The sequence below is a fragment of the Thalia democratica genome, chromosome 5 (genome assembly GCF_965202585.1).
Source record: "Thalia democratica chromosome 5, ktThaDemo2.hap1.1, whole genome shotgun sequence".
Taxonomy (NCBI): Eukaryota; Metazoa; Chordata; class Thaliacea; order Salpida; family Salpidae; genus Thalia; species Thalia democratica.
This window is the reverse complement of record NC_139169.1, coordinates 32,837,511-32,864,094: the sequence shown is the minus strand read 5'-3', so window position 1 is coordinate 32,864,094 and position 26,584 is coordinate 32,837,511. Positions and strand designations below refer to the sequence as shown.

Genomic DNA, 26,584 nt, shown 5'->3' with positions numbered 1-26,584 from the left:
ACTCTTTAAACTTCAGCAAGCAAAAATTGGGAAATATTACTATTGATAAGCAATAGCTGTTTTTCAAAAACTTTACTGATACCGATTTTTTATTGGAACTGAACTTTACATTACGCATGCTGCCTTTTTATTATTTTATATACAGCATTAAAAAAAGAATAAAAAATCACTACTTACTCGTAATCTGTCTTTGTTGTATTTTGTTTTTAGATATTTTGCTATGCTAACATAACTATATACTTATTATTTTTGTAGCGTTTTTTCATAATGCATATAAACTTTCACTTTTTCTTTATATATTTACTATTTAATTATAACACTTATAAAAAAATAAAGTTATTTTATTCATTTAATTTTAAGCTTGGAATTCCTACTTTTGTGTTGAATACAACTTTACACACTATTTAGAGAGCAACCTATATTTATTTATCACTCAAATAACTTAAAAATATTGTAAAAATTTAAAGAAATAAAAATTGTGATACACTTTAAGTCTTCTTTCTCTACTAAATTACAGTATTTGTTTCATATTTGTACAAAAATAATTATTTCGAGCATTTACTATTCGCTGTTAGAGACCAAAATGTACAATAGGTGTACATACATACTTGTTATTATCTTGTGTTGTCGATATGTAAATAAAGCATGCTTTTCTTTCTTTTTAGTTTTAAAGATCCTAAGGAGTCAATATTTAATTGAATTTTTTTCCTTGTACATAATGAAAGAAGTTATGGTTATTTATAATAAGAAAGAACATTTTGATTTTACGTTTATAAAGCAGAAAACAAAAGTAACTTGTATTTAATGTACGTTTATACTAGAATGACATTAACAAAAAACATATTTATGTACTTATTTTAGATCTCAAGCTGTTTAAGTAAATATAAAACTACTTAGTAAATAATAGAACTAAGCACCAAGCATAAAAATATAATCAATAAAATTAGTAAAATTTTTATATAACTTTGTACGAACGCTGTGCAATAAATATATCATGTTAAACAAAATTTCAAATGAGTACCACAAATTAATACGTAAACAAAATACATATTGGAGTACAAGTTGTGCAGAATTGAGTAAATTTTAAGATAACTTTTTTAGAGTTATTAGTACTTTTGCTTTTTCACTTAAAATAAAAGCTTTTTTTTTCAGGATACAGAAAAACCTTTTCTTTTTGTAAAACTACATTACAAGACAATTGAATGTTACATATTTAGAAGTATTTGTTTAAAATTACATTGGATGTCATGAAAAGTAGATTTAACATTGTAAACACTTATACATACATATATATTGTGTTCAATGGAATTTGTAGTTTCAGCTAGAAATGTGAATCTTTTAATACAAAAGTATTGAAAAACGCTTGCATAAAAGTTTTAACTACGTATGTGTGAAGGTATTGCATAAAACTGCAAATATAAGCACATAAAAAAAGAATTGTAAAAAAATATCGACACTTTCATTGAAAAATAACTCGTTCTACGAAAAACGACGTAAAAACGAAACTTTGCAAAACTTGAGGCTTATGAAAAAAATCAAAAGTTAAACAACGTTTTACTCTATATCATTATCCAACAAGCACGGATCTTTGCAATACTTTCTTGCAAGTTCTCGCAGGAATTTCCTTTCCAGAGTATCGAAATCCTGTGCATAGATCACGTTATCTCGATTACCCGTCATTCTGGATAATTTATTGACTTGACCGACGGAATAACGAACACCAACTGCATACATCTGAACAAAATTTTTTATATACTTGATGAGTTGTTACGTTTACAGTTTTTTATTATATAATCATCTTTTATACGCTTAAAGTGTATTTTATAAATACTTTTAAATTTTAGCATTAAGGTGTGTTGTAACAATAAGTCTACCGTCAATAAGTTTTAAAGTAATATTCTGAAGCAAAATAGGTTTAATATATTAGTTTACGTTATACTAGTTTTCTTTTTTTATTCTTTGAAAAAAACTTAAAAGTAGCTCAAAACATTTTTATAAAAGCATAACATAAAAAGTTTTTAAAACTTCTTTAGTTAATGGCATAAACATATTTTACAGTAATCAAATATTGAAATAATGTTGCAGTAAAATCAAACTATTTAATAATGTAAGCACTTGTTCTTGGTAAGCCACTTTAAACAAACATCAGTTTTTCTGTAGTACAGCTAATCTTTTAAAAATTGTACACTTAACATGCTTTACTTTTCTTGATAATGTTATAGCACAAGCTTGCTAACGATAAAAAGCTCCATACTTTTTTCTTGGTTAAAACTAAGCTTAAGTTTTTTAGATTAAACTATATTTAAAAACAATAAAATCGTTTAAAATATATGTGATAAGAAAACAAATTAGAGGTTAAAATAACTAATTGAATAAATAGATGTTTTGTTTGTCTATACATTACAACTTAGGTTTTGTTGGTTTAAAAGCTTTTAAGTCTGATATATAAAGTTGTAAGTTTCAACATCACTTACTTGTTATTTAAAACTCTTAAGTTATTTAAATGTTTAAGTTTGAACTTTTACGTTCTGAAACTTTAAAACAATTGTAGTGTTTTCCAGAAATAAGCTAAAAATTAAGAAAAGTTTGACTAAATTAAAAAATAACAAACTAAAGTTCAAATAGTATAAATTTAAAAATAGCTATTAAACATATAAATCTCTTGAAAGGCGTTTTTATTTGGTTTTTACTATGACTGACTGTTTTAAATTGGAATGCTCAAAATGTTTTTGATTTTTTTTTTACTTTACTTAAAACCTTTGATCTTACTAAACTTACAAAACAATCTTATATATGTTAATATAACTGAGGATATGCCAGTATTGTTTTTTTTTTCTAATTTTGTAATATTTTTTATGATAAACTTCTTACATTAGCATCGTGTTTTTTCCTCAGTTTTCTCGATCTTTTTATCACTTCCTTCTGATCGTTGGCTCTTCCATCCGTCATCACTATTATGACGTCATCAACAGACTCGCGGTTTCCGTATGACGTCAAAGTGCAGTTATCAATCACGTGATCGATTGCATTAGCCAGTCGCGATCCTTTAAATAGTTGTAATTTATTTGTAATTGTAATTTACTATTGTAATTTATTTTAGAATAAAAATTTATCGAAGCTAATGTTGATAGAAAAAACTAACACAATGTTTCACAATTTTCTTTATTATTTTAAAACTTCCATTGCAAGTTAAATATAGTTAGCTCCTAACTTAGTTGTTAATTAAAGTAAATTTAAAAACGAAAAAAAAATTGTACAACTTTTGATAACTCTTTTTCAGTCTAGGCTTTTTTTTAGTTTTAATCTAGCATTTGTATACACCACTTAAAACGTTTAAAGTATTATTTATCGAGAATATCGTTTTATGTTGCGTTTTAAGAAACCAACTTTAAACGACTTGAAATTAAAATTTTTAATTTAAACGCTTTTTTTTTGAACTTTTTCGGGTATATTTTTCAAAACTTTTGATGTTTACCCGAAAGTTAAACGCTATTTAGCCTGAAAAGTGAAAATTCAAGAGCTTATAAACAGTTTTAAGGCTTGTGGTAGTAGCAGTTTGAATAAACCATACTCTCAGGTGTAAGTTTTAACCTTAATTTAACATTTTGTGGACAAGCTTCAGGTTTTTCGTAGTTAGTGGCTTTATGCTTTTGACACGCTTATTTGTAAAATTTTAAATTAAGTTGTTAAATATTTAGATAAATAAGTAAAATAGAAAAGTTGTGAATAACTTAAAAGTGTACAATAAAGAGTTTAAGTGTTGTAACCAAAACACCATAGTTGATGCGTTGTTTTACTGTATGGCTTTAAAACTTAAAAATTTTGAAATATTTTTACTACTTTTAATAAAAGCACGATTAAAATTGAAATTAGTAAACTATCAAAAACTTTGAACACACTTCTTTAGTGTTTTAGTTAGTTGTTGAAATTTTTGCTAATAACCTATCTTTATAAAATGTTAATTTAATATAGGGTGATAGAAACTTTTTCAAACTTTTAGAAACATAGTTGGTTTTTATAAAAGTTTTGTATGTGTTAATTAACATACAACTATTGTACTTTTTTATAAGTTTCTCGAAACATTATATGACAACTACATTTGTTCTCTAATTAACGCTCGGAAAAAATAAACACACGTGTATTAACAACTATTAAGCCTTTTAGTTGAGCAGGCTCAACAACTTTTACAAGTACTGACCATATCCGTTGTAGGGTATTTTAGCGAACTTTCGTAGAAATTCTTGCGTATTCGAAACGTCTTCGTCTAACAACTTGATTTCTGACGAATGATCGACATTTTCGAAAAACCTGAACACTGCTATTCGTGCCTTTGCATCAGCCAACTCAAAATTACTGTGAAAATACGAAGACAATTTATATAAGTTTTAAAATATTAGTTAAATATCAACTTATGATGATTAAGAGGCGGTTATAAGTATTCTACACTTATGGCTGTTAAGAAACCATTGTAACAAAATAAAAAGGAAACGTTGCTAACTAGAAAAAATTTAAGATAAAGCGATGTATATCTCAGTATCGCATTTTTTATAAGTTAAATTTTTAACAGTACAAAAATAATTAAAATATAAGTGCTATATTAAACAGTACTCACAAACAATTCAAATACTTGTTGAAATTTTAAAAACAATAAATACACTTAATTTTAGTACTTTAAAATATAAAAATGCACTAATATATAATAGTATACACTAAAGTTTTAGGAAAAAATAAACAAAAAAACAAGTTATACAGTTGAAAAATGATGCTATAGTATTTTTAAGTTTTATAGCTTTAGCAACACCACTTTTAAATATATTTATTCAACAGTTAAAATTTTTTGGTTTGTTGGTTTTTTAAAGCCACTTTTAAAAACCGACTTTAAGTTTTAAAAAATTTAAATTTTTATGTTAAATGTGATATATCTATATAACTTCTATACACGTTTCAGATCAATAATGATGATAAAAAGCACTCAAACGTTTATACTTTCTAAATTTTCAACTGACAAGTAAACATTATTAAAAGCATGATAAAAACAAAGCTCTAAATATTCTAGCGCGATTTTATTTTAACGCAATTAAAAGTTAGAAATAAAGTATTTAATTTATCTTAATTTGAAGGCTTTAGGTATTTAAAATTACACATTAAATTGATTAAACAAAGTTTTGGGTATTAATTATTTTACATTAACATTTGCACTTTTAATTTGATAACTCTTCAACTATTTGTATGTATAAATATTTACTTGACTAGTTTCCACAAGAAAGACTTTTTCATTTTCCAATTTCTAGATCCCACAGAAGATGAACTGTCCAGAACAATTATTATATCCAGTTTCATGTTTCTTATGCATTTCATTTGATCTGAGAAAAAAAAAATATGGTATAGATATATAAAGAAAAAGGTATTAACTAGTTATTTGTGCAAGTTAACAAATTAAGAAGTACGTCTTATTATTTTTACTCAAAATATTTGATAAAGAAAAAGTACACATTAAAACAGCTTATCTTTTAAAACACATGTCAAGAGAAGAAAAAAAAAAATCAAAGCGTTGTGAGTTCTACAAAGAAAGAATTTTTTTTTAAAGCAAACAAAGTTTTAAATAAATACAACTTCTACTTTTAAACTACATATAAATCTACAGCGCCCTTTCTACTCTATTGAAACTTTTTAGACAAATTAATAAATTATGATGTTTAAAAAAATTTTAAACTTAAAGTTACCGTAGCAACAAGGAAGTGGTGATGACCAATATGGTGTTTCGTCAGGAAGGCATTCAGTAGTAGGGGAGTAACTAGGGTGGACGTCAAGGTTGTTGGGGCAGGTAAATAAACACGTGGAACCCACGAAGTTGTCCTCGGTGCAACTAGTTGTAATATTTTTTGCTTCTTTTAAGTTTTCGCAAATAATTTCTGTGAAATTAAGAAAACCTTATCGACTTTTGATAAAAGTGATCTAAGTTATATTTATTTTACTTTCATTTTAAACTTAAATTTATCTAAATAAACTTTTTAGACTAAAAAATACTTTTTGTATAGTTTCTTATTCTTTATTTTACCTTTTGCACATATTAGGAATGTAAAAGAAAATAACTATTTTTTTTTAAATCTTAATTTTGATATACTTTTTTACCAAATAAAACTCGATAAAATATTTTTAAATAAACTAGTTAATACTTGTGCAAATAGGTTCATCATTATCCCACTTAACCATTTCAACTTCACTAGAAACGCACTTCCTAACAAAACTTCCAGTTATTTTGTACCCTTCATTGCATTCATAAAAACAACTACTTCCATAGAAATTATTGCTTGTACAATTAACTTGTCCATTTGTTAAACTTTCTTTTTCGCATTGAAGAACTAGAAATTGTAAAACAGTTTTGATTATGTCTGTATTTTTAATAAAATAATCTAAAATGATTTTTCAAACGGATTAAATAAAAATATAAAAGTCTTTTTTTTACTCTAATTTATAATTAGAGCTTGCTTAGAATTTTGTTGGAAAAGCATAAACACAAAATTAATTGTTCAACGCATCTTTGTAAATTAACACAAAGGTAAAATAATATTTGTACTAGCAAGAAATTATTAAAGGTTAACAATAAAGTGTTGTAAGTTTCATTAAAAAATAGCAAAACTTTTTGAAAAAAAAATTCTGTATTAAAATTTATGACTATATTGTTTATTATGGATAGTCGATATAACTAGTTAAATGTTATCTTAAAATAAAGCTTAAACAAAATAAACTACTTAACACGTAAAATGGTTGCCACCAAAGTTTTTCTATAAAGAAGTCATTGTTTTAAACTTTTATGCATATAAAAATGAAAAGTAGTTTGAGTTTGTGGTTTTACATACCTACCTTAAAAACTGACTTTAAGTTTTTAAAAAAGAAATTCAATCTTCAAACTTTATACTTCTGTATAGTAAGTGAACCAAATGATACTTTTTTCTTATTAAATTGAATAATAATAATAGTATAAAAGTCCATTATAAGAATAATACAGCAATATAAGAAATTAACTTGTGCAAGATGGTAAGTCATTATTCCAATTGACCACTCCATTTTCGATAACCACACAGTTTCTGATAGAACTTCCAGTTATTTTATAACCGTCATTACAGATGTAGCTACAACTACTTTCATAAAAAATGTCATTTGTACAGTTTGCTTGTCCGTTTAGTAAGCTTTCATCTTCGCATTGAAGTCCTAAAATTTGATTACAACTATAAAGGTTAATAACTATTTAAAAAAAAATATGTTATTGATTGTAACTTTGAAAGTTTTTTTAGTGTTAAATATAAAAAAAAATTATGTTTATTCTACTGAGGATCTAAAGATTTTTAATTAAAAGTATAATACATTAATTAATACGTTCATAAGGAGTCAAAGTAACTTTAAAACACTAATTAAAAGAATTATTTTTTTGAAATTAAAACTATGTAAAAAGTCTTTGGAAAGCAAAAACTGAATAAATAAAGATTACTTGAACATGTAGGCGACTCATTATTCCACTTTACTATTCCGCTGTCATCAACAACACATTTGTTTTCAAAAATTCCATTTAATGTATAACCGAGATTGCATTCAAACAAACAACTACTTCCAAATAAACTATCATTTGTACAATTAACTTGTCCATTTGTTAAGCTTGCTTCTTCGCACTGAAGAACTGAATAATTGTTATTTTTCAAACTTGAATACGTAGTTTTAATTGTTTTTAGTTTTAGTTTATTTCTGTAAAGTTTGATTTCTCAAGAATTGTTTAAAAAATTTAAAAAAAAGATAGAAGAATAAACGAGTCGGTCAAGTTTTAGTAAACTTAGTGGTAAACCACAATTAAAACTTATACCTTTTTTATGCATGTAAGTAAAGTACTAAGACTTTATTTATACAAATTATTTGTTTATTTAGAGTTTACTTACTTTTATATATATATATATATATTACTACACTATCATAAGTTTAAATAAATTTTGTATCTGGAGTTAGTAAAACTTATAAATTAGTTTTTACAAAAAAGCTGTATATTAACTTATAAATAATATTATTAATACATACTAATAAGCTTTTTACAATATTTTCTTTTTTTTAAAGTCTTAAACCAAGAACTTAGAAATATCGTTTCAGTTTTAACTTTTTTTTTTGTAAAGTTAAAAAATATAATTATCATACACATAATTAGTTTGTTAACTGTGGTTGTCAATAATTTGAAAATTAAAAAAATAAAGCCATACTCAAAAAATTTTATTATTTTAATACTGTTTTAAACATTGAGCAACCTAAAGTTAAGCATGCTAAAAAACAAAAGTCAATGACCACATATGTTTGAAACTTGTATTTACTTGCACATGTAGGCATATCACTATTCCAGTTTACTGATTTGTTTGCGGTAAAAACGCATTTTGCAACTAAATCTCCAGTTAGTATATAACCTTCATTACACTTATGAGAACAAAAACTTTCATAAAAACTGTCGTTTGTACAATACGTTTGTCCGTTCGTTAAACTTCTTTCTTCGCACTGGAGCACTGAATATTGAATTATTAATTTGTATATAAAAACAACCAATACTAACAAAACAATGCTACCACTCAACTAAACAGACTTTTCAATATCATCACTAAAACATGTTTATGATAAAACTAGTTCATTAACAGCCTTCGGTAGTTCATAATTGTGTTCAAAGTATTGATTTTTTATCTTTTTAAACAATTTGTTCAGTTTACGAAAAGTGTTAAATTGTAGTAGTTAACAATGATTATTACTTAACTTAATTATTAAAATTAAAAACTAATAGTTTTATATATTGCAAAAAGTTAAAGCAAAGTTCAGATAAATCAAACTTTATAATAAATGTTAAAACTGTCTAAAAACTGTAAGTTTCAACAAGAGATAAAGAACAAACAGATGTTTAAAAGTTTAGTTTTGTACTGTTTTATTAGTATTGGTTCGATAATTTAACTAGTAAAGTTTAATAGTAGTTTTTAAAACAAAACAGCTAGATTATATTACAAAATGTAGTAAGATGAAAATATTAACTTGTACAAGTAGGTAACTCATTATTCCAATTGACCACTCCATTTTCGTCAACCACACATTTTCTAACAGAACTTCCAGTTAGTTCATAACCGTCATTACATATGTAGCTACAACTACTTTCGTAAAAGTTGTTATTTGTGCAATTAGTTTGTCCGTTTAGTAAGCTTTCATCTTCGCATTGATGTCCTACAAAATCAAAGCAAATGTATACACTATAATTTTAATTATACCTTGAACATTTTTGCATGTAAAACAAAACTATTATTCTCTATCAAAACTTATTTTAGTTTGATTACAATATTATATAAAAAACTATGTATATTACGAGATAGCTATTTCGAAAAAAAAACAACTTACTAATACAAATAGGCAATTCATTATTCCAATTAACTTTTCTGTTTTCATAAACAACACATTTATTTTCAGAATCTCCGATCAACTTGTAACCGTCATTACATTCAAACAAACAACTGCTTTCGAATAAACTGTCGTTTGTACAATTTACATGTCCATTCAATAAACTTCTATCTTCACACTGGAGTACTTTAAAATTGCTACTTTATTATAATTGTTACACGTAATCATAAGTTTATTTTTTGTGTAGTTATTTTGCAGTAAAATTAGTCCATTTTTGCCAAATGTTATAAACAGGTGCCGATTATCAATAAATGAATTACGTTGTTTTCTAAATTTGTATAGTATATATATATATATTTATACATATAAATTTACATTAACAACTACTCTGTAATTAACATTTGTATTTTTAAACTCATGAATTTTTATTGTGTTTAGTTTAAAATGTACCAGATTCATAATTGAAATGTAAACTAACAATTACGTATGCTTATGTTACTTAGGTTTAACTTTTAAAGAATAAGACAATATTTTACTCTAAAAATTAAATATTTTAAATCAAGTTGTTTTACTGGACAATAATATTTTATCAGAAATTTGTATTCACTTGTACACGTAGGTATTTCATTATTCCAATTTACTGTTTCCTTTCCAGTAAGAACACACGTTGCAACTGAATCACCAGTTAGTATATAACCTTCATTACATGTATAAGAACAACTTCTACCATACAAATTATTATTTGAACAGTTTACTTGTCCATTTGATAAACTTCTTCCTTCGCATTGGAGAACTAAAAAAATCCTTGTATTTTACTAACCATTTAAATTTTATAAAACCTCTAGTAGTACTGTTTATAAACAGCTTTTACTTCAAACTTACCTTAAACTGTTTAGTAATCATTAAAAATCATTAATGAATAAACTTTGACGGTTAGATATTGTTTAGATGCTTAGAAATTAATTTAGATAAGTGTTTGTAGAACATACTTACTATACTTATTTATAAAACAATATAATTTTTTTTGATGTTACTTTAATACTAAATAAATTTCAAAAAATTATTAAATTATGTTGTGTTATTTTTTGAGTTTTTTTTAGTTTGTTTCAAAAAAAACTACCAGAAAAATTCTCAAATGCATACATACAATATCTATTAAACGTATTAACCGGTACAAATAGGTGCATTTGTATCCCAGTTAACTATTCCATTTCCATTATAAACACATTTGCTTACAGACTTTCCAGTAATTCTATAGCCATCATTACATGTAAAACTACAACTGCTATCAAATAAAATGTCGTTTGTACAATTTGCTTGTCCGTTTGATAAACTTAATTCTTCACATTGAAGTCCTGTCAAGTTTTTCAAATTTTCATTAGTAATTAACGAATAATTTAGTAACAAACCTTAAATGTCTAATCTTATATGGTTTTGATAAAAACTAAAACTTTGCTTCTGTTTTTTTTAAATTGTTGTTTACAAATGCGCTAAATATTTCTTGTAAATTATTTTATGAATGTTTCTTATGTTCATAATCATGACAAAAAGAGTTTGTTTTGTAAAGTTTTCTTTATCTAATGATTTGCACGTTTTAGATTTTTAATATTGTCGTTGTACTTTCGTTACAATCAATGTCAAAAAAATGAGACTTAACTTTTTTATTGATATCAAATCAGAATATAAATTGTTTGACAATATTTAAGAAAATTTTATAAAAACATGCTCGGTTGTTAAAAGTTATAAACAGCAGTTTTTAAACATAACTTACAAAAAGAATACGTACAAAAGTTTAACTATTTTTAATTTACTAATTATTTATCAACTAAAGCTAACGAGTGTTGTTAATGTTATTTATAGACAATTTGTTTTAATTTGGCTTTCGCAAAATGTTATATCGCAGCAAATGTTGAAAACAAAAAAGTTTCAATTTACTTGTACAAGTTGGTGCGTCGTTACCCCAACTAGTTATTCCATTTTGACTAAATGTACACTTGCTTACAGAGTTTCCAATTAGTTCATAACCTTCACTACATTTGTAAGTGCAAATACTTCCGTAAAAGTTATCGTTTGTACAATCTACTTGACCGTTTAACAAACTAGATTCATCGCATTTAAGTCCTATAACAAACAAGGTTACTTATGTGCTACAATTCACATTGCTTATTGTAATATTTAGTTTGAAGAAAATAACAGGAGAAAATAAAATTTTACAACAATTGCATCTGGTATAAATAGTTCTAAAGTATTTGTTTTTGATTTGAACTTAAAAGAAAAGACACCGTAATACTTAATTTAAGTTTAATACTATAAAATTGTGTTAATTAAGATAAAGAATAAGTAGTTTGATAAATCAATTTATCCAAAACTTTCTAAAAACTTTAGATACAGTAGCCACTTGTATCTAAATTGTTTTTTTTTTTTTTTGTTTGTACTTGTTGTGAGCTACAACACGCCATACTTTTTTAAAGATAAACGAAAGTAATTAATGACACAAACTTTTGCATGTAGGAGTTTTTGTGTTCCAATCACCAAATAGTGAACCGGAAGCAGATTTTTTTGTAACGCATTCGCTTGATGTAGCTCCAATTAACTGCCAACCTTCGCCGCAAGTGTGGCTGAAATGTTATTGGTTTAAACTCATTAGCTCATATTCAACCTATGTATTTTCTATCTCATGAGTTATACTATGGTTTAGTAAATTAAGTTTAGAGATACATATTTAAGCTAAAAAAGAAAAGCATGAACTTAAAACTTTATCAAGTTTTTAAACTTAAACGATATCAAAATATTTAGCAAAAAAGGCAGCAAAACAATCAAACTTGTAAAAACTAAGTAGTAAATTCTAACCAATGCGAACAACCAACAAAGCAACATTCAAACCTACAAACGGTGCCAAGAAAATTTTCTGCTGAAGAACAAACGGTTTTACCGTTAGGTGGCGATGTCATGTTGCGACAAGTTATGGAAACGCACTTTGGTTGCGGTGACGACCAGCTCTTGTTCGGACCTGTGATAATTTCATGTCATTTTTGTGGTTAAAAGAAAAAAAAATCGAAGTTAATGTGTTGATTATCACTGTTTATAGAGTAAAAAACTAAGTTGTTTAAATAAAGTGTAAAGTTTTTCAATAATGCAGTTAAAACTATAAAAGCATTGTTTAGTTACGGTACCAAACATTTCCAATCGAGTATATTAATTTAACTTAACAAGTTTAAATAAATGGTGAACTCTGTGTTACAAAAACCAAAACGTTTTACATATTTAAAATATTTTTTATTCTGCTATATAACCTGACTTCTGTTATTTTGCATTAAACTTCTAGCTTCCATTTGCTTTTTTGATAACATTTTAAGTAAATGTTTTTAGTACAAAACTGTACCAAACGGTTGTAATATTTACCTTATTAAACAACATTGCAAAGATTGTAATTATTCATAGTTTACAGGTTTGTGTGTACAAATATTATACGTCGGTTTTTAGTAGATCACAAAAACCATACAAAGTATCCTATTTGATGTATAGTAAGCATTGTGGTATTGAAATTAACAGTGTGGCAAGATAAATTACAGATAACGTGAATTTCAAAGTTGAAAGCTTAATGCAATTACTAAGAATTTTCATCAAACATTTTACTATTTAAAGGTTTTTTAGTTTTAAATTTAGCAAAAATGTAGCTTAACAAGTTTTTAACCTTATAATAAGCTATACAAGCTTAGTTAATATAACTAAAAATGTCGTTTAGACTTATATAATTATAGTCATCATGTTTTACTTCAAGTTAATGTATTAAAATTATATTATTTTATATAAAAAAACGCTAATCTTATAAGAAATACATATATTAAATCATAACCGTATGTTTGAAAACTATACAATGTTTAATAAAACTATTTCTTTTCAGCTTAATTCTACAGTAAATAAGGCTATGTTCAAAAAAAAAAGATTGATTTTATATTTTAAAACAAGAAAATTCAAATTTAACATTTCATTAGGTAAAATTACAAGAGTTTGTGCTAATTCAAAGTTTAAAAATTAATTTAAAGAGGTAAGAAATAAAGTATAGCAAACATTACTTCGTGATTGATCTGAAAGTTTTTTAGATCTGAAATTCAGTAAAACACAAACGTTCTTAGTTTGTTTTTATATTTATAAAAAATCACAACTTATTGTTCTTTAAAAATTTGTTCGCTAATTATTCACCTTATACAGCTCTTCAACTATAATTCTATCTAGAATTCACTGTTTGAGCTTCTTTTAAGATTTTTAAAATGAGTTGTAAAATAAAAGTAACTAGTTTGAAAACAACAACTTTTTGAACAATAGTGCAAATAAACTAAACAGGTTTATCTACTACACATGCAATTACTTGGTTATACCAAACAACCATCTAAAACCACAAAACAGAATGACCGATAATATAAAAAGTCATAATGATATTTTAAAAGCCACCTTGTAGGATAGTTAATATTCCATCGACTAAAAACGCCCAAAAATGTTTAGTTATTTCGAATTACACTCCAAGCTACATAGGAAACGATAAAATTACATAAAAATAAGCGTGTCACGTTACTTTTAAGTTTTCTGAAAACATTTCTAATTAAGCCCTGGAATTTTTGACTGATTTTAAATGATTGAAATCAAATATTTTAACTTGACGCTGTAGTTTATAACTACTTCAGTAGTAAAAGAAAAAAAAAGTGCTAGTTTTACAATTAGTTACGTAATAAGCAAGCGCGTCATTTAGTTTTATTGTTTCATGTTTCTTTATTTTGGTATAATTAGTCTATGGGAAATTTTTAACATACAACAAAGCGCACCAAGGAAACAAAATGCGAAACTTAACGTTTACAAAACAGATAAAACAACAAGTAATTACCACAAGTTGAAGTAGACTTGCCGACAATTGCAAACGATGTATCATCGCACGAGTAATTACACACGCTTCCAACTCGGTAAAAACCCATTTTCGTCGTGTTTTCATCAGTATCAGGGGTGCATTTTTCCCGCCCGTTTCTTATGCTGCTTGGCCTTATTGGGCAACCGATTCCTGGAAAATCTTGTAATTAAAAACGTGTTTAAAAGTGTAACGTTTACGTTAAAAGTTATCGAATTTAAATAAATGTTTCTAATATGAGTGATTGGTGTAATTTGGAATATAAAAAAAAACTATTACATTTGTGTTGTAGAGCGGTTTTTCATTTTCAATTATAAGCTTACACATTTTAAGCAGTTTTCAAGTTTTTAATAGTTATATTTTCTGTACATAAAGTAACAAAACGTGTATTTAAGTTTTATTTTAGTAATTGTAATTTTCTTAAACTTTATTTCATATTTTAAAATACTTAAAAAATCTTAACTTTATGTTTTAAACCAAAAGTTTTTGTTTCAATCTAGTTATGATAGTTTGAAACCTTTTTATAGTATAGAATAAAAAGTCTTAAACTACAATTCATATTCAAAAATAATTTCATGTTCCATGTCAACAAAAATAAATTTAAAATGTTTTGTTTTTATAAGCGAAAGGATTCATTAGATAAATAACATAACATAAGTTTACAGTAACAAATGTTTAAGTATTTTGACTATAACCTCATTATAAAATAATTTAAGCAATGAAAGAATAACTAACAAAAACCAAAACTGCTTAAACATAAATTTGTTATTTAAAAAAACTAAATTAGTTCTAACTTATACACTTAGGAGCCGGATTATCGAATGAAGGCCTCTTGTAATCTAAACTGTTATTCCTACAAGTTGAAGTTGCAAGGCCTGTTGCTTCATAACCTTTAGTTTGTATTTATTACTAAGTTTAAAGTCTTTTGAAGTTTCACATACATATAGTTTAAAATACTATTAATTTAAAACAGGTTTATAATGACTACTTATAGTTATATAGTTTTTATCAAACTAAATGTGAAAAAATACATATTTTTTAAATAATTTAAACAGCTATATTATACAATTCTTAATTGATTTATTAATTGTTACTTAATTTTTTGCTATACTCTAAACGTATTGTATATAACATAACGTAGTAACATACTTTTAAATAAATTTTTACCTTTTTTGCATGTAAACTTGCACTTTGAGCCCATTTCATTTGGATATTTATTGTAAGTACATTTTGTACTTCCGTATTGAAACCTTGGTACTTCATCGCAAAAATTCAGAGCTAAAACAAAATAAAGTTTGAATATATACAATTAAATAGTTACTTTTTTAGTTTACAACTATATTAAATTTAAATCGAAGTAATTTTTTTTTACTATGAAAAGTATTTTACAAATTTTAATGTCATGTTTTTATTTAGGCTGTGTAATGTTGTATAATTATTGCAAACTGTTTTATTATTAGGCTTCTTCAACTTCAAACAATAAATAGTTTAAACTATCAATAACTGTCAGATCGACAAAATATTTTAGTCACAAGATTAGAAAAATAATTTGAGCAAATCAAACTCATGTCTTTGTCTACAAATTCATGTCGGTTAATGTTGTATTTATAAGTACTTAAATAAAAACATTTGAATTTTGATTGAGGTAATAACTGATTGTGAGCCATTCGGTCTTTTTGACATCACGATTTCAAAAATTTACACCAAATATAAGCATGCTTTGTGAACTTTTAACGTTCAAACATTAGCTAATGTAAAATATTTACAAATGGTACTACTAAGTACAAACTGCGCGCTATTTAAGCGTGCAAGGAAAATTACTTAATTTTGGTTTTAAGATAAAGGACGGATTTTTATAAAATCGTAGTTTCATAGACTATGACTGCATATAAATATATATATATATATATCTTTCAAAAGAAAAAATAAATTAAAATAAAATTCATAAGTATTGTATGAATAAAATATCAAGTGTTTAAAATTATTATTTTATAGAACTTAGTATTTCGTATTTTTTGTTTTGCTTTTATAGAATTAACATTAAGAACAAAGTGCAACAAAAAGTACCTTAATGTCTAATACCGTTTTTTTATATAAAAATCATATAAACCCTTTACCATACCTAAATTTGCATTGTAATTTTGGTAAAGAAATTTCAAAGTTTATAAAATAAACATTTGTAAATATTCGGTTAAAAACAATTACATTGTATTCAAAACTTATTTCGTAACTATAAAAATGTAAATACTTTAATATTCTAAACCATTTAGCCTTTAATCTGTGTTTTAGAAAAAACTTTAATCAAACTTTTTTTTGAATAAATCGTACTGCTTAAAGAAATGCCAAAATTAAAAATAAATACAAAAAATAACATTTCAACTAACTAAAAAAATACTTAATCGCTTTCGTTAACAACTAACATTACTAAAATGTAAATACTTTTTAACAGAAAAATTATTTAAAAAACAAACTATGCATTTGTTTACTGAAATTACTTTAACAATGAATTTCAATTGGTATTTAATCTGAATAAAAAACAAACTAAAACTATACTAAGGTTTTAAATTTCGTTGGCTTTAAAATACCAAATCCCGTGTTGAAATATATGTAGTTTGTTAAACAACTTACATTTATGCAAACTAATCTCGTATAACAAGTTTACTTAAAAAAAATTATAAAATTTTACTAATGAATTTTAATGATAATGGTTTAAAATAACAAATATATTACTAAACAACTCACCCTGTATGCACCTGTAGCCTCTACTGTTGCACATGTTATCACCGCAACAGCACCTACACACAGACCCCCATTTCGGTGGGTTGCACTGCGTCTTAAAGCTGGATGCACGAGAGTTCTGTTTGTAGCAATTAGAAAATCGTCAAGGTTTTTGGTTGAAAACAAAAATAAATCATAAAAATTCTCAGACGAATTAAAAACCTTAGGTATGAGAAGTGTTCATTCGCTTTGATTTAAAATAGATTTTTAACGTAATAGAAAAATAAAATCCAAAAACAATTTGTGAAAAAGCTTTGTAGTCACATGATAACAACAAAAACAGATAAAGTTCAAACTATACAATGATCTCATTTATGGCAATTTTTTAATCACGTTCGTGATTTCTGGTCAGATAATTCCCATGATAATTTATATAACCTGGAGTCTGTTGTTTTCGCATGCCCTTTTCTGCTGGCAACCCTTTTTGATGTTCCACTTTCCTGCGATGGTTCTTATTTCGGTGGAGCAAATTTCCTGTAAATTGATTTTAATAAAAATCTGTTGGATACAAACCCTTTTGAAATATTTGCTACACATTGCATATATACATTTGATTGACCGCTGTGAATAAATGCTGCGTATGCCCGCAGTATAAACCGCGCGATTAGATAAGTACATCACAAACCACCATAAGCGTGCTGCTTTTTAAAAGTCTGTTTGAACTTGAAAACTTGTTTAAACTAAAAATTAAAAATAGTCTTAAGTTTTCGAGAACTTTACTACAGTATTTAATCTAACTTTTCTTAACTAAACTTTAATGTTTAATTGAAGAGTTTATAAACAAGTAACCTTCTTGTAATCAAAGTTTAAGTAATATATTCAAGTCTAAGGTTTTTAGCACTATTCTTAAATTGTTAATTAAGTAATAGTTTGTAGTATATAAATTTCAGATGAATATCAACTTCTTAAATAAGTTAAAATTTTAAAAGCATTACTGATGAATCATTTCCTGCTGATAGTAGGCAATGCTAAGATAAAAATAAAAGTGTAATCTAAAACGAATTGACTAAAATATGCTGAATAATTGAAACAAATAAAACATTAGTTTTAGTTATTTTTAAAAAATAACTGAATATTAGTTTTAAATTTGTGGTTAACTAAAATTATCTAAAATATAAAACAAGCAATCAAAGTTTTCATGACATTAACTTTCCATTAAAAAAAGTTTGTTTATAGGTGTCGTTTTTGTATTTAAAAAAGCTAATATCTTTTTAAGCAGTAAACTTGTATGAGTCGTTGAAAACAAAGAATGAAGAAAGTATATTTAATTTCACTATTTTTACAAACAAAATTTAAAGTAATGCTTAATTGATGTATGAAAATTAAAGCTTCATAAAACGTTTTAAATACAAACAAATTCTAGAAAAATACGTAGTTCTACATGAGAAAAAGAAGTAAAAACTTAAGTGTCACAATTCTTTCATGAAAAAAATAGCTTAAAATTTTATTTTCATAACTATCAGTTATACTAATAATATAATTTAAAAACAACATAAAATAAATAAACAAGTTTTTATTTTAAAATTTCTTTTAAGTTATCTTAACTACATATTCAATTTTACCTCTTTATTAGTACAAGTGTGCAGCTTGCCCCTTCTGAAGCAGTCACTATCTCCACGTGCGTTGTCGCATTTCCAGCACACCAATGCTGCAGATATAATCATATTAAAAATTACTTGGTGGTTGAACAAAGCGTGGCATGCTTCTTATTAAATTTTTTTAATGGTTAATACACCACACTTTTTAAAGCTTGCGTTTTTTATGACTTCACCAACTGGTAAAAGTGTTAAAAGCGGTGCAACAAATAAAAGTCAGATTTAAATTTAATTTGTTATGAAACTGTAACTTTAAAGGTATTTTAAATGTTAATTTAATTTTTTTTCTTTATAATGAAATTTTGGTTTTATGTTGTAGACGAAGTTAGTATCAACTAAAAGTGAGCTTTTATAGACTATAGTAATTAGAGCATATACTTTATTGTCATTTAGTAATTTTAATTCTACATTCTAATTTAAAATCAAACAAGAAGCGTGTTTAAGCGCTATTTTGTTGTTGAAAGCAACAAAATTAATTATAATAAACATTTGAAATGAAAACTATTTGAAACAACTGTTTAAAAAAGCGAAAACGTTTAAAACGCAGTTAAAAATTTTCTTTGATACGATTTTCATGATGTAAATTAGATGGACGATAAAGTCACGACGCGAAGCTTTTAAAATATAATGTGACGCGTTCTACCCTAATTACGGCTGTGTTTGATTTCCATATAAATGACATGTCTGGGTTTTAATGCGAGCAAAGTTTTTACACCTGTGACCTGTCTTTTGGTTACGTAATTAAAATCGGTGACAATATTATAATAGTTAATCAAGTTAATTTATTTTTTATTAACTGAATTTTTTTTAAACATAAACCATAACAAATTACTATACATTCTGTATATGTAATGTACTTGCTTTTGAGCAAAATTTTTATTTTGTCTAGTTCTTGAAAAAATATCTTCAAGTTTACTTTTCAAAAGTGTGTCTACATAATTTTTTTATCTTACCTTTAAACTAAAAAAACTAATTAAGCTGATTTTGTTAACTTGTTAGATGAATAAAATTTTTAAAACAACAGCGGTATATCGTACTTACCTTTTGTACTTACAAAAAATTGATAAAAAATAAAAAAGTTCAGACTGAATAAGACCTTCATATTTAATTTAAAGTACTTAATTTTCTGACTAAATAGAAAACTGTAAATTTTCCAAATATATATCCATGTATTTAGAAAAAAAAGAAAAGAAAAAAAAGAAATGATAAATTGAAAACTGAGAGAAACTTTTTTCAATAATATTCCATAATAATTTGAGTTAATTGACTATTTAATGGTTGTATTGGTTTACATACTTTCTTATTTTTCTAATAAACAACACCACAGTGGACTTACAACTTATTTTTTTCTACTGATGATGTGATGTTACTAGTATACTTTTTATCAATAGCAACGTACACAGTTTTACTTTTCATCTCATTCTAAAACATGTCACAAGATGTTTTACAATATTCTGTAAATTACACTGTTTTGAGCAGTTAGAACATTTGAAACCTACATTTATAAAAATTATTTAACTTAGCTTGAAAATCTGTATCTTTAAAACAATGTATTTTTTTAATTTGTTCATGTATCTTTATAAGTTTGTATTCTAAAACGAAGCAATTGCATTCAAAACTTAAGCTTTTTAATTGTAAAAGGTATCTCTAGTGAAAACTTATAATCTAATAATTAATGAAAAAAAAGTTTGAGATTATCATTGCTTTAGAACAATAACTTTTTTACGTTTAGCCTAAGTTTTTTCAAAACAGTCTAAATCAAATTGCTGCTAAGTTAAAATCAATATTTTCTTGTTCTTAAAAATCACAAAAACATTTTTTATTTTACATCATAAAAACTAATAACGAGCTTAAAAAAGCTAATCTTTTTCGGATTTGTACTGCATGTTTTATATTACTTTGAATTAGTTTATCATTAACAAGTTCATATACAGTAACAGTATTATAATGTATATGTTTTCAAAATCGTCCTTTAGGAATGTCAGTTATTATTTGTGATTTTTTTGTCTTTCTTTAAATTGCCACACATAAAATTATCATACTTTAAAAAATCAACAAAGCTTTTGTTTTACACTCGTTATATTACTTCAAGCACTTTAAAATTAAACCTCAGCATAAAAGTTGAATGTTAACTAAACGAGCACAAATTGTAACGCATGTAGAAAAGTTATACAAGGAAATAGTATAATATAATAATAAAAACTTAAATTGAAGCTTACACTTAGAAAAAAATTTGTTACATTGTATTAACTTGAAACTTCGTAAATTATTAGAAAAAACAAAGCATCTTGTTGTTTTTAGTTTAAACTGGAAAATTAAAACAATAGCAAAATCAAAGACAACGGACTAAACAAAACTTAAATTCTAAAACTTTAACTTTAACATGTTAAGATATTTGAAAATATAAAATCGAAACTTTAAAAATTAATAGAAGTAATGAAACTTATTGTTGGTTGTAGTTTATAATATAAAAATACAATAAACAAAACAAAGAGAACGATCTGTAAAAATTATTTTTGTTAAATTTTAACTATAACGTATCAAGATATTCAAAAATGTATAATCAAAAACTTTGAAAGTTATCTAAAACTGCTATACAAACTTACTTATATTAATTATCTGTAAAACAGTAATGTTGTTTTGTTTATATTTATTGTTGGTTGCAGTTTCTTAGAAATCTCCTTAAATTATTAAAAATTTGATTTTTCAGAGATGAAAAGGATTTATAAACAAAAATTAATAAAGTATAATTTATGTCATTATCATATAAAAAGAAGTTATGACAGTCTTTAGGTTCGCATTTTTTTTAATAAGTTTACTGTTTTATAATTAAACTAAAATTTTATAATGCTAAATTACTTTTAGTAGTTTGTTACAATTTTTATAAGCGATTAGTATTAATTTTCAGTTAAATGTATGAAGCTTATATTATATTTTGAGTTGTATTAATTTTGACAGAAGAATACTTAAAGTACTTTAGAAATATATTTTAAACTAGATATTTATATTTTAAGAGTACTATAAACAACATTTAGTTGATGATGACTGAAAACAATCATTTAAAGTTATATGTTTAGTTTTATAATATTAACACAAAAAAGTTTTATATTACAAAACAGTTAGCTATTTATAACATACTAAACAAGCTGATAAACTATGATTTTAATTTTATATGCATATTTACCTGCAATTGCGAAGGAAAACTTTAAACTTAAAAATTGCATTGCTTTTTAAAACTTTATATGTAAAAAAATTGAACCTACACGCAAACAAAAATTCAGTTGTAAATTGTTGACAAACATTATATTAACCTTATATTGCAGCACAAAAAGTCCTTATTTGTTTCTGATATATTAATAGTAATATTCGTTTTGCATATAATCTACGTGTTTGTCATTTCTTTACCTAAAAAATATAGTTGTATAACTTAAGGTTTAATTATTTTAAAGCTTTAACAAAAGTATTTTAAATAGTTAGCATTTTAAAATAACAAATTAGTTAATAACTAAATTCTGCAAATTTATCCTACTTCAATTAGCTCTAAACCATCTAAAGATATTATAATTAATAAAATAGTGTTTATCTTTAACTTTAATTTTAATTTTAATCTTATCCAAATAGGAAATAGACTCTATTTGAAAAAGATTTTAATTGTAACTGAAGACCCCTTTTAAAGGGTGAAACTGAGTTTTACAAACAAAATTTTGATTAATTAGTGTTGTATATTTGTCTCGCTATTTTCAAATAATTTGAGAACTATTTTTGTTCAATTTAGAACTTCAAATATTTGTATATTACTTAATTATGCAATATTAAAAAAAATACTTTTTATAAAACACTTAGACAAAAGTGTAAACTTTGATGAAGAGAATCTACGTACAATTATGATGATCAGGATTTCCGCTCACTCATGTTAAGTCAATATAGTTTTAACATGTTAAAATTATTAGAAAACTCAATTTAGTATAAACTTTTTTGAAACTAAAATAAAAATTAAGTTTTTTTAGGCTATGAATTTTTTTGAAAATTAGGTTATTTATTACAAATTTTGATATTATTAGGCTCTTTTTTATCATGTATAGTATAAGTTTCAAAAAAGAAGAATAATTCATTATCATAATTTGTATATAAAAACATTTCTACTAATTCAATTTGTCTAAACTTACACTGTTGATTTTAATTAGAAAGTAAATATGTCTGTAAATGTTATTTTTGGCTTTAAATAGTTTGTTACAACCATTTTGATAAAACATTTTTTCGATTGTGATTTTGTAAATGTTAGAAAAATTTAGCATATTTGAAAAAAATATAAGAATCATTTTTCTTATACTTATTTAACATAATCTTTATTATTAAGATTTTATTTGCAAGGTAAATAATTTTATAAGCACAAAAAGTGTACAATACACAATTAGTTTTTCACCTTTTAATATAAAATTAGACTGACTCAGCTTGTTTATAGCTGATGAAGATATTTTTTGTGTGTTAGGCAACTTTTTTATGTCTTATAGAGTTGCAAATCTGTATGAATTGTATAATGTATATAAAAAAAAACTATAATTTTAAACTAAAGTATGGTTTTATGAATTTTTTTTTGTTATATCTTACAACAAAAGTTTTTTAATCTTTATCAGTTTCAGAAACATACTGTTAATTTCAATTGTTAAATAGCTGTTATTATTATAAAATATTTCTGTATGTAAATGTATTAATATGGTTTGTCTTTTATGTTGGAAAGAATTTTATAATCTCTTAGTAGTTTGTAAACCAAAATATATTTTTAATAACTTAATTTTTGCTAATTACCCTTTTATCCAGTCAATTAGAATTAAAATAGCTTATATTTAAAAATAGTTTAAGAAAATAAATTTGGTCAGAAGTTACCTTGAATGATTTTATAAAAAGAAACATATTTTTATCAAAATCATGAAATGTTTTTAAAATTTTTGAAAGCTCTGTGCCTGTCATTACTAATGTAAAAATGTAGTTGATTAAAATGTCTATTGAAAAATAATTACTAAATATTGTCTAGCTCCTTATTTTACGATATACCTATTATTTGAAAGTTGTTACATATTTTTGATTTTATAATTTTCTATTAAAAATGTTGACAGTAATAAAAACTTAATTATTGCAATTTTAAATTATTCAATACATATACTTTCTCTTTATTTGCAACTAGAAGCTAATTGAACAACAAAACCAAACAATAAAAGTACTTTGTTTCAACAATGCATTAGAAAAAAAAAATAAAAATAAGCTTAAATATTCATAAAATAGTTTTTAAGTTATTATGGTAGAAAGGATTCTTTAAGTAGTTAAAACTTTGTTAAATACTTCATGTTATATGTTATAACATTAAGTATTAAGATATAATCTTTAAATAACCTTATAAACAAAATAACTTTCAGTATTACCTAATAAAAACTAGAGTATATATTTTTTAACTATTTATTATTTTTTATTGTTATAAATGTTTTACATATCTAATAAATTTTTTTATAAAATAAAGTTTACAATGTTTTTAGAAATTTTTGGATATGTTAGTAATTTCAAGTGTGTAAGTATGTTACAATTTTACTACTATGGGGTATTACTTTATTTAACTGCTATTTTTCTTAAGCTTACCTAGTATAACAATAATAGTCTTTTTTTTTTAATTTTTAAAATAGAAACTTTAAAGTTAGCGGTACTTAAGTTATTGTTTACGTAAAAAACTTTTTATTGTTAAAAAACAGTTCTATCCAAACTTATTTTTGATCAAATGGAGTATTGAAATTTAAAATTTTTAAGACGGATTTTTTTGTTAAAATTCTAATTATTTTTCTTAATCTTGCAAAAATAGTTATCGAGCCTATCAAATATAAATCTGAACTAAATATCAGAAAATGATAAATAAACCAGTACTTTAATGTATTTAAAAAAAATATTTTTTATTACAAACCCTATCTATTCCTACTAAACTGCAAAAATTAAGTAAAGTGTCTTGTACCACAAACATTGGATATTTGTGAAGACTTTAAATGGAAAGCATATTATACTTTTTGTATAAATTCTATAAAACTCAAGTGAGTTAGAATTATTGTGAAGAATTCAGAAATCAGCATACTTTGAGTAGTTTCTAAATTTCATACTAATTTTGACGAAATCCTTTCTTAATCTATCTATAAATAAAAAAATATTTTTTCTTTATATATTGATAATCGTTGTATAAACGCATTAGAAAAGTATTTTTATAGTTTTAAACAAATTTAAAAAACCTTAGGTTATTTAAAAAGGTGGAAATTTTGGTAAAATATGATAAAATCTATAGAATTTTAAACTGTTCTTAAAATTACATTTTTAAATTTTTTTTATTTACAACTAATTAGAACTTTAATCATGATTAAAATGAATATGATTCACTATTATAGTAGCGGGTATTTTTATAGAAGCTAAATAATCTAAAAGTAAAGCTTCGGATACAAAAATAAGAGTTTCAATATAATTAAAAGGACATAGAGTTTTAAATTTTTTTTTTGACTGTTTTAGATATTGTAGTTACTATAAAGAAGTAAGTATGTTAAGATAAGATAATTATAAACTACTTCTACTTACAGGTGCTTTTTTCTTAAGCTAACCTAGTATAAAAATATTGATTTAAAATCGTTTTTTTTTTTTTTTTAAATTAATAACCTACCTAGATCCCAGAGGTAAAGATATAAGAAATTTAGTAACATTGATAACTAGACTTCCAGTTTATACCTATGAAATAGTTTTTTCTTAAAAGCATAAAAATTAAAATACGTTTTTCAGTAACTTTGTGATTTTTAGACTTATTAAAACTTTCAAAAGTTTAATTTAACCAAAGATTGTAGTTAATTTTTTTTAATAAATTTCTTGATTATTTTAAAAAATAACAATTGGTTAAAGTAAAATAATTTCCCCTTTTATATCTAGCCATCTATGTAGTTTGTATATAATATAAACAGTTAAATTTAAATAGTAGTTTTTGTTCTCTTTTTGAATATTACTAAATTATTGTTCATCATAAAATTAGGCTGAAGGGGGGTAGTTTAGTGAAACACAGTCTAGTTTTTGGTTACTCAGGATCACTTATTGCTTCAAAAAGAAGCAAGCCAGAATTACGTTAGAGACATTAATAACCTACTGCTTAAACTATAAAGTTTTTCTTTTATTTCAGTATGAAGGTTTTTTCTGAAATATTTTTTCAACAAAATTAATTATAAAAATACTCTATTATCTGTAGGTGTTATACTTAACAACTAATACTATATTCAAATATTTTTTATTGAGATTATTTTAAATTTTGCAATTTTTGTTCAAGTTTTTTTTTTTTAATTAAGCATTTTGATTTTATTTTAAATGTATTGAAACATTGCAACAAAATTTGATAACAAAAAATATTAGATGTTATTAAAATCTACAGGTAGACTGTTGTCTCTTTAAATAGTTTGTGCAAAATTAAAGTTCAGGGCTATTTTCATAATCTGATGATAATTTTAATGGGGTATTACATAATTTCAATATCATAGCTTCATAACTCATAAATATTTCCATTCGTGTTAAGGATTGACTGACGTTAGTAATAAAAGGGCCACATGGGACTATAAGGTCACAATTTAACTGCACAGTAGATATTCTGGAGGTGATGCTGTATGCAAAACAATAAAAACAGTACCAGGCATATTTCATTGTAGCTTTTTGAGAAACCTGGTCGGAAGGGGCTATAGTTTTTTTTTTTCATTTCAATAAAGGAGGCCTTATAAAAATTGAAATATAATTGAAATCAAAAAATTAACTGACTTTTAGACTACTGTCAAACAAAATGGCCCAAAATAGACCTCTCAAAATATGAATGAGTAGAGTTGATAAATATTTTTTGAAAAAGGACCTGCGAAATTATACTAAC

General features: G+C 24.5%; 1 protein-coding gene across 1 annotated transcript; it reads right to left on the bottom strand.

The window, feature by feature from the left end:
• Positions 1-895: 895 nt before the first annotated feature.
• Positions 896-19,799, bottom strand: LOC145835365 (sushi, von Willebrand factor type A, EGF and pentraxin domain-containing protein 1-like). The gene is made up of 23 exons (XM_082942926.1): positions 19,714-19,799; positions 18,640-18,725; positions 17,456-17,551; positions 17,042-17,156; positions 15,467-15,577; positions 15,094-15,189; positions 14,282-14,452; positions 12,286-12,412; positions 11,902-12,020; positions 11,338-11,523; positions 10,572-10,757; positions 10,010-10,195; positions 9,403-9,588; positions 9,046-9,231; positions 8,349-8,534; positions 7,490-7,675; positions 7,027-7,212; positions 6,177-6,362; positions 5,724-5,912; positions 5,246-5,363; positions 4,199-4,353; positions 2,872-3,044; positions 896-1,734 (listed from the first exon to the last, which is right to left on the bottom strand). Exons 1-23 carry the CDS (start codon positions 19,772-19,774, stop codon positions 1,555-1,557), a joined length of 3,471 nt encoding a protein of 1,156 aa, XP_082799052.1. The 5' UTR covers positions 19,775-19,799; the 3' UTR covers positions 896-1,554.
• Between the last annotated feature and the right edge of the window lie 6,785 nt (positions 19,800-26,584).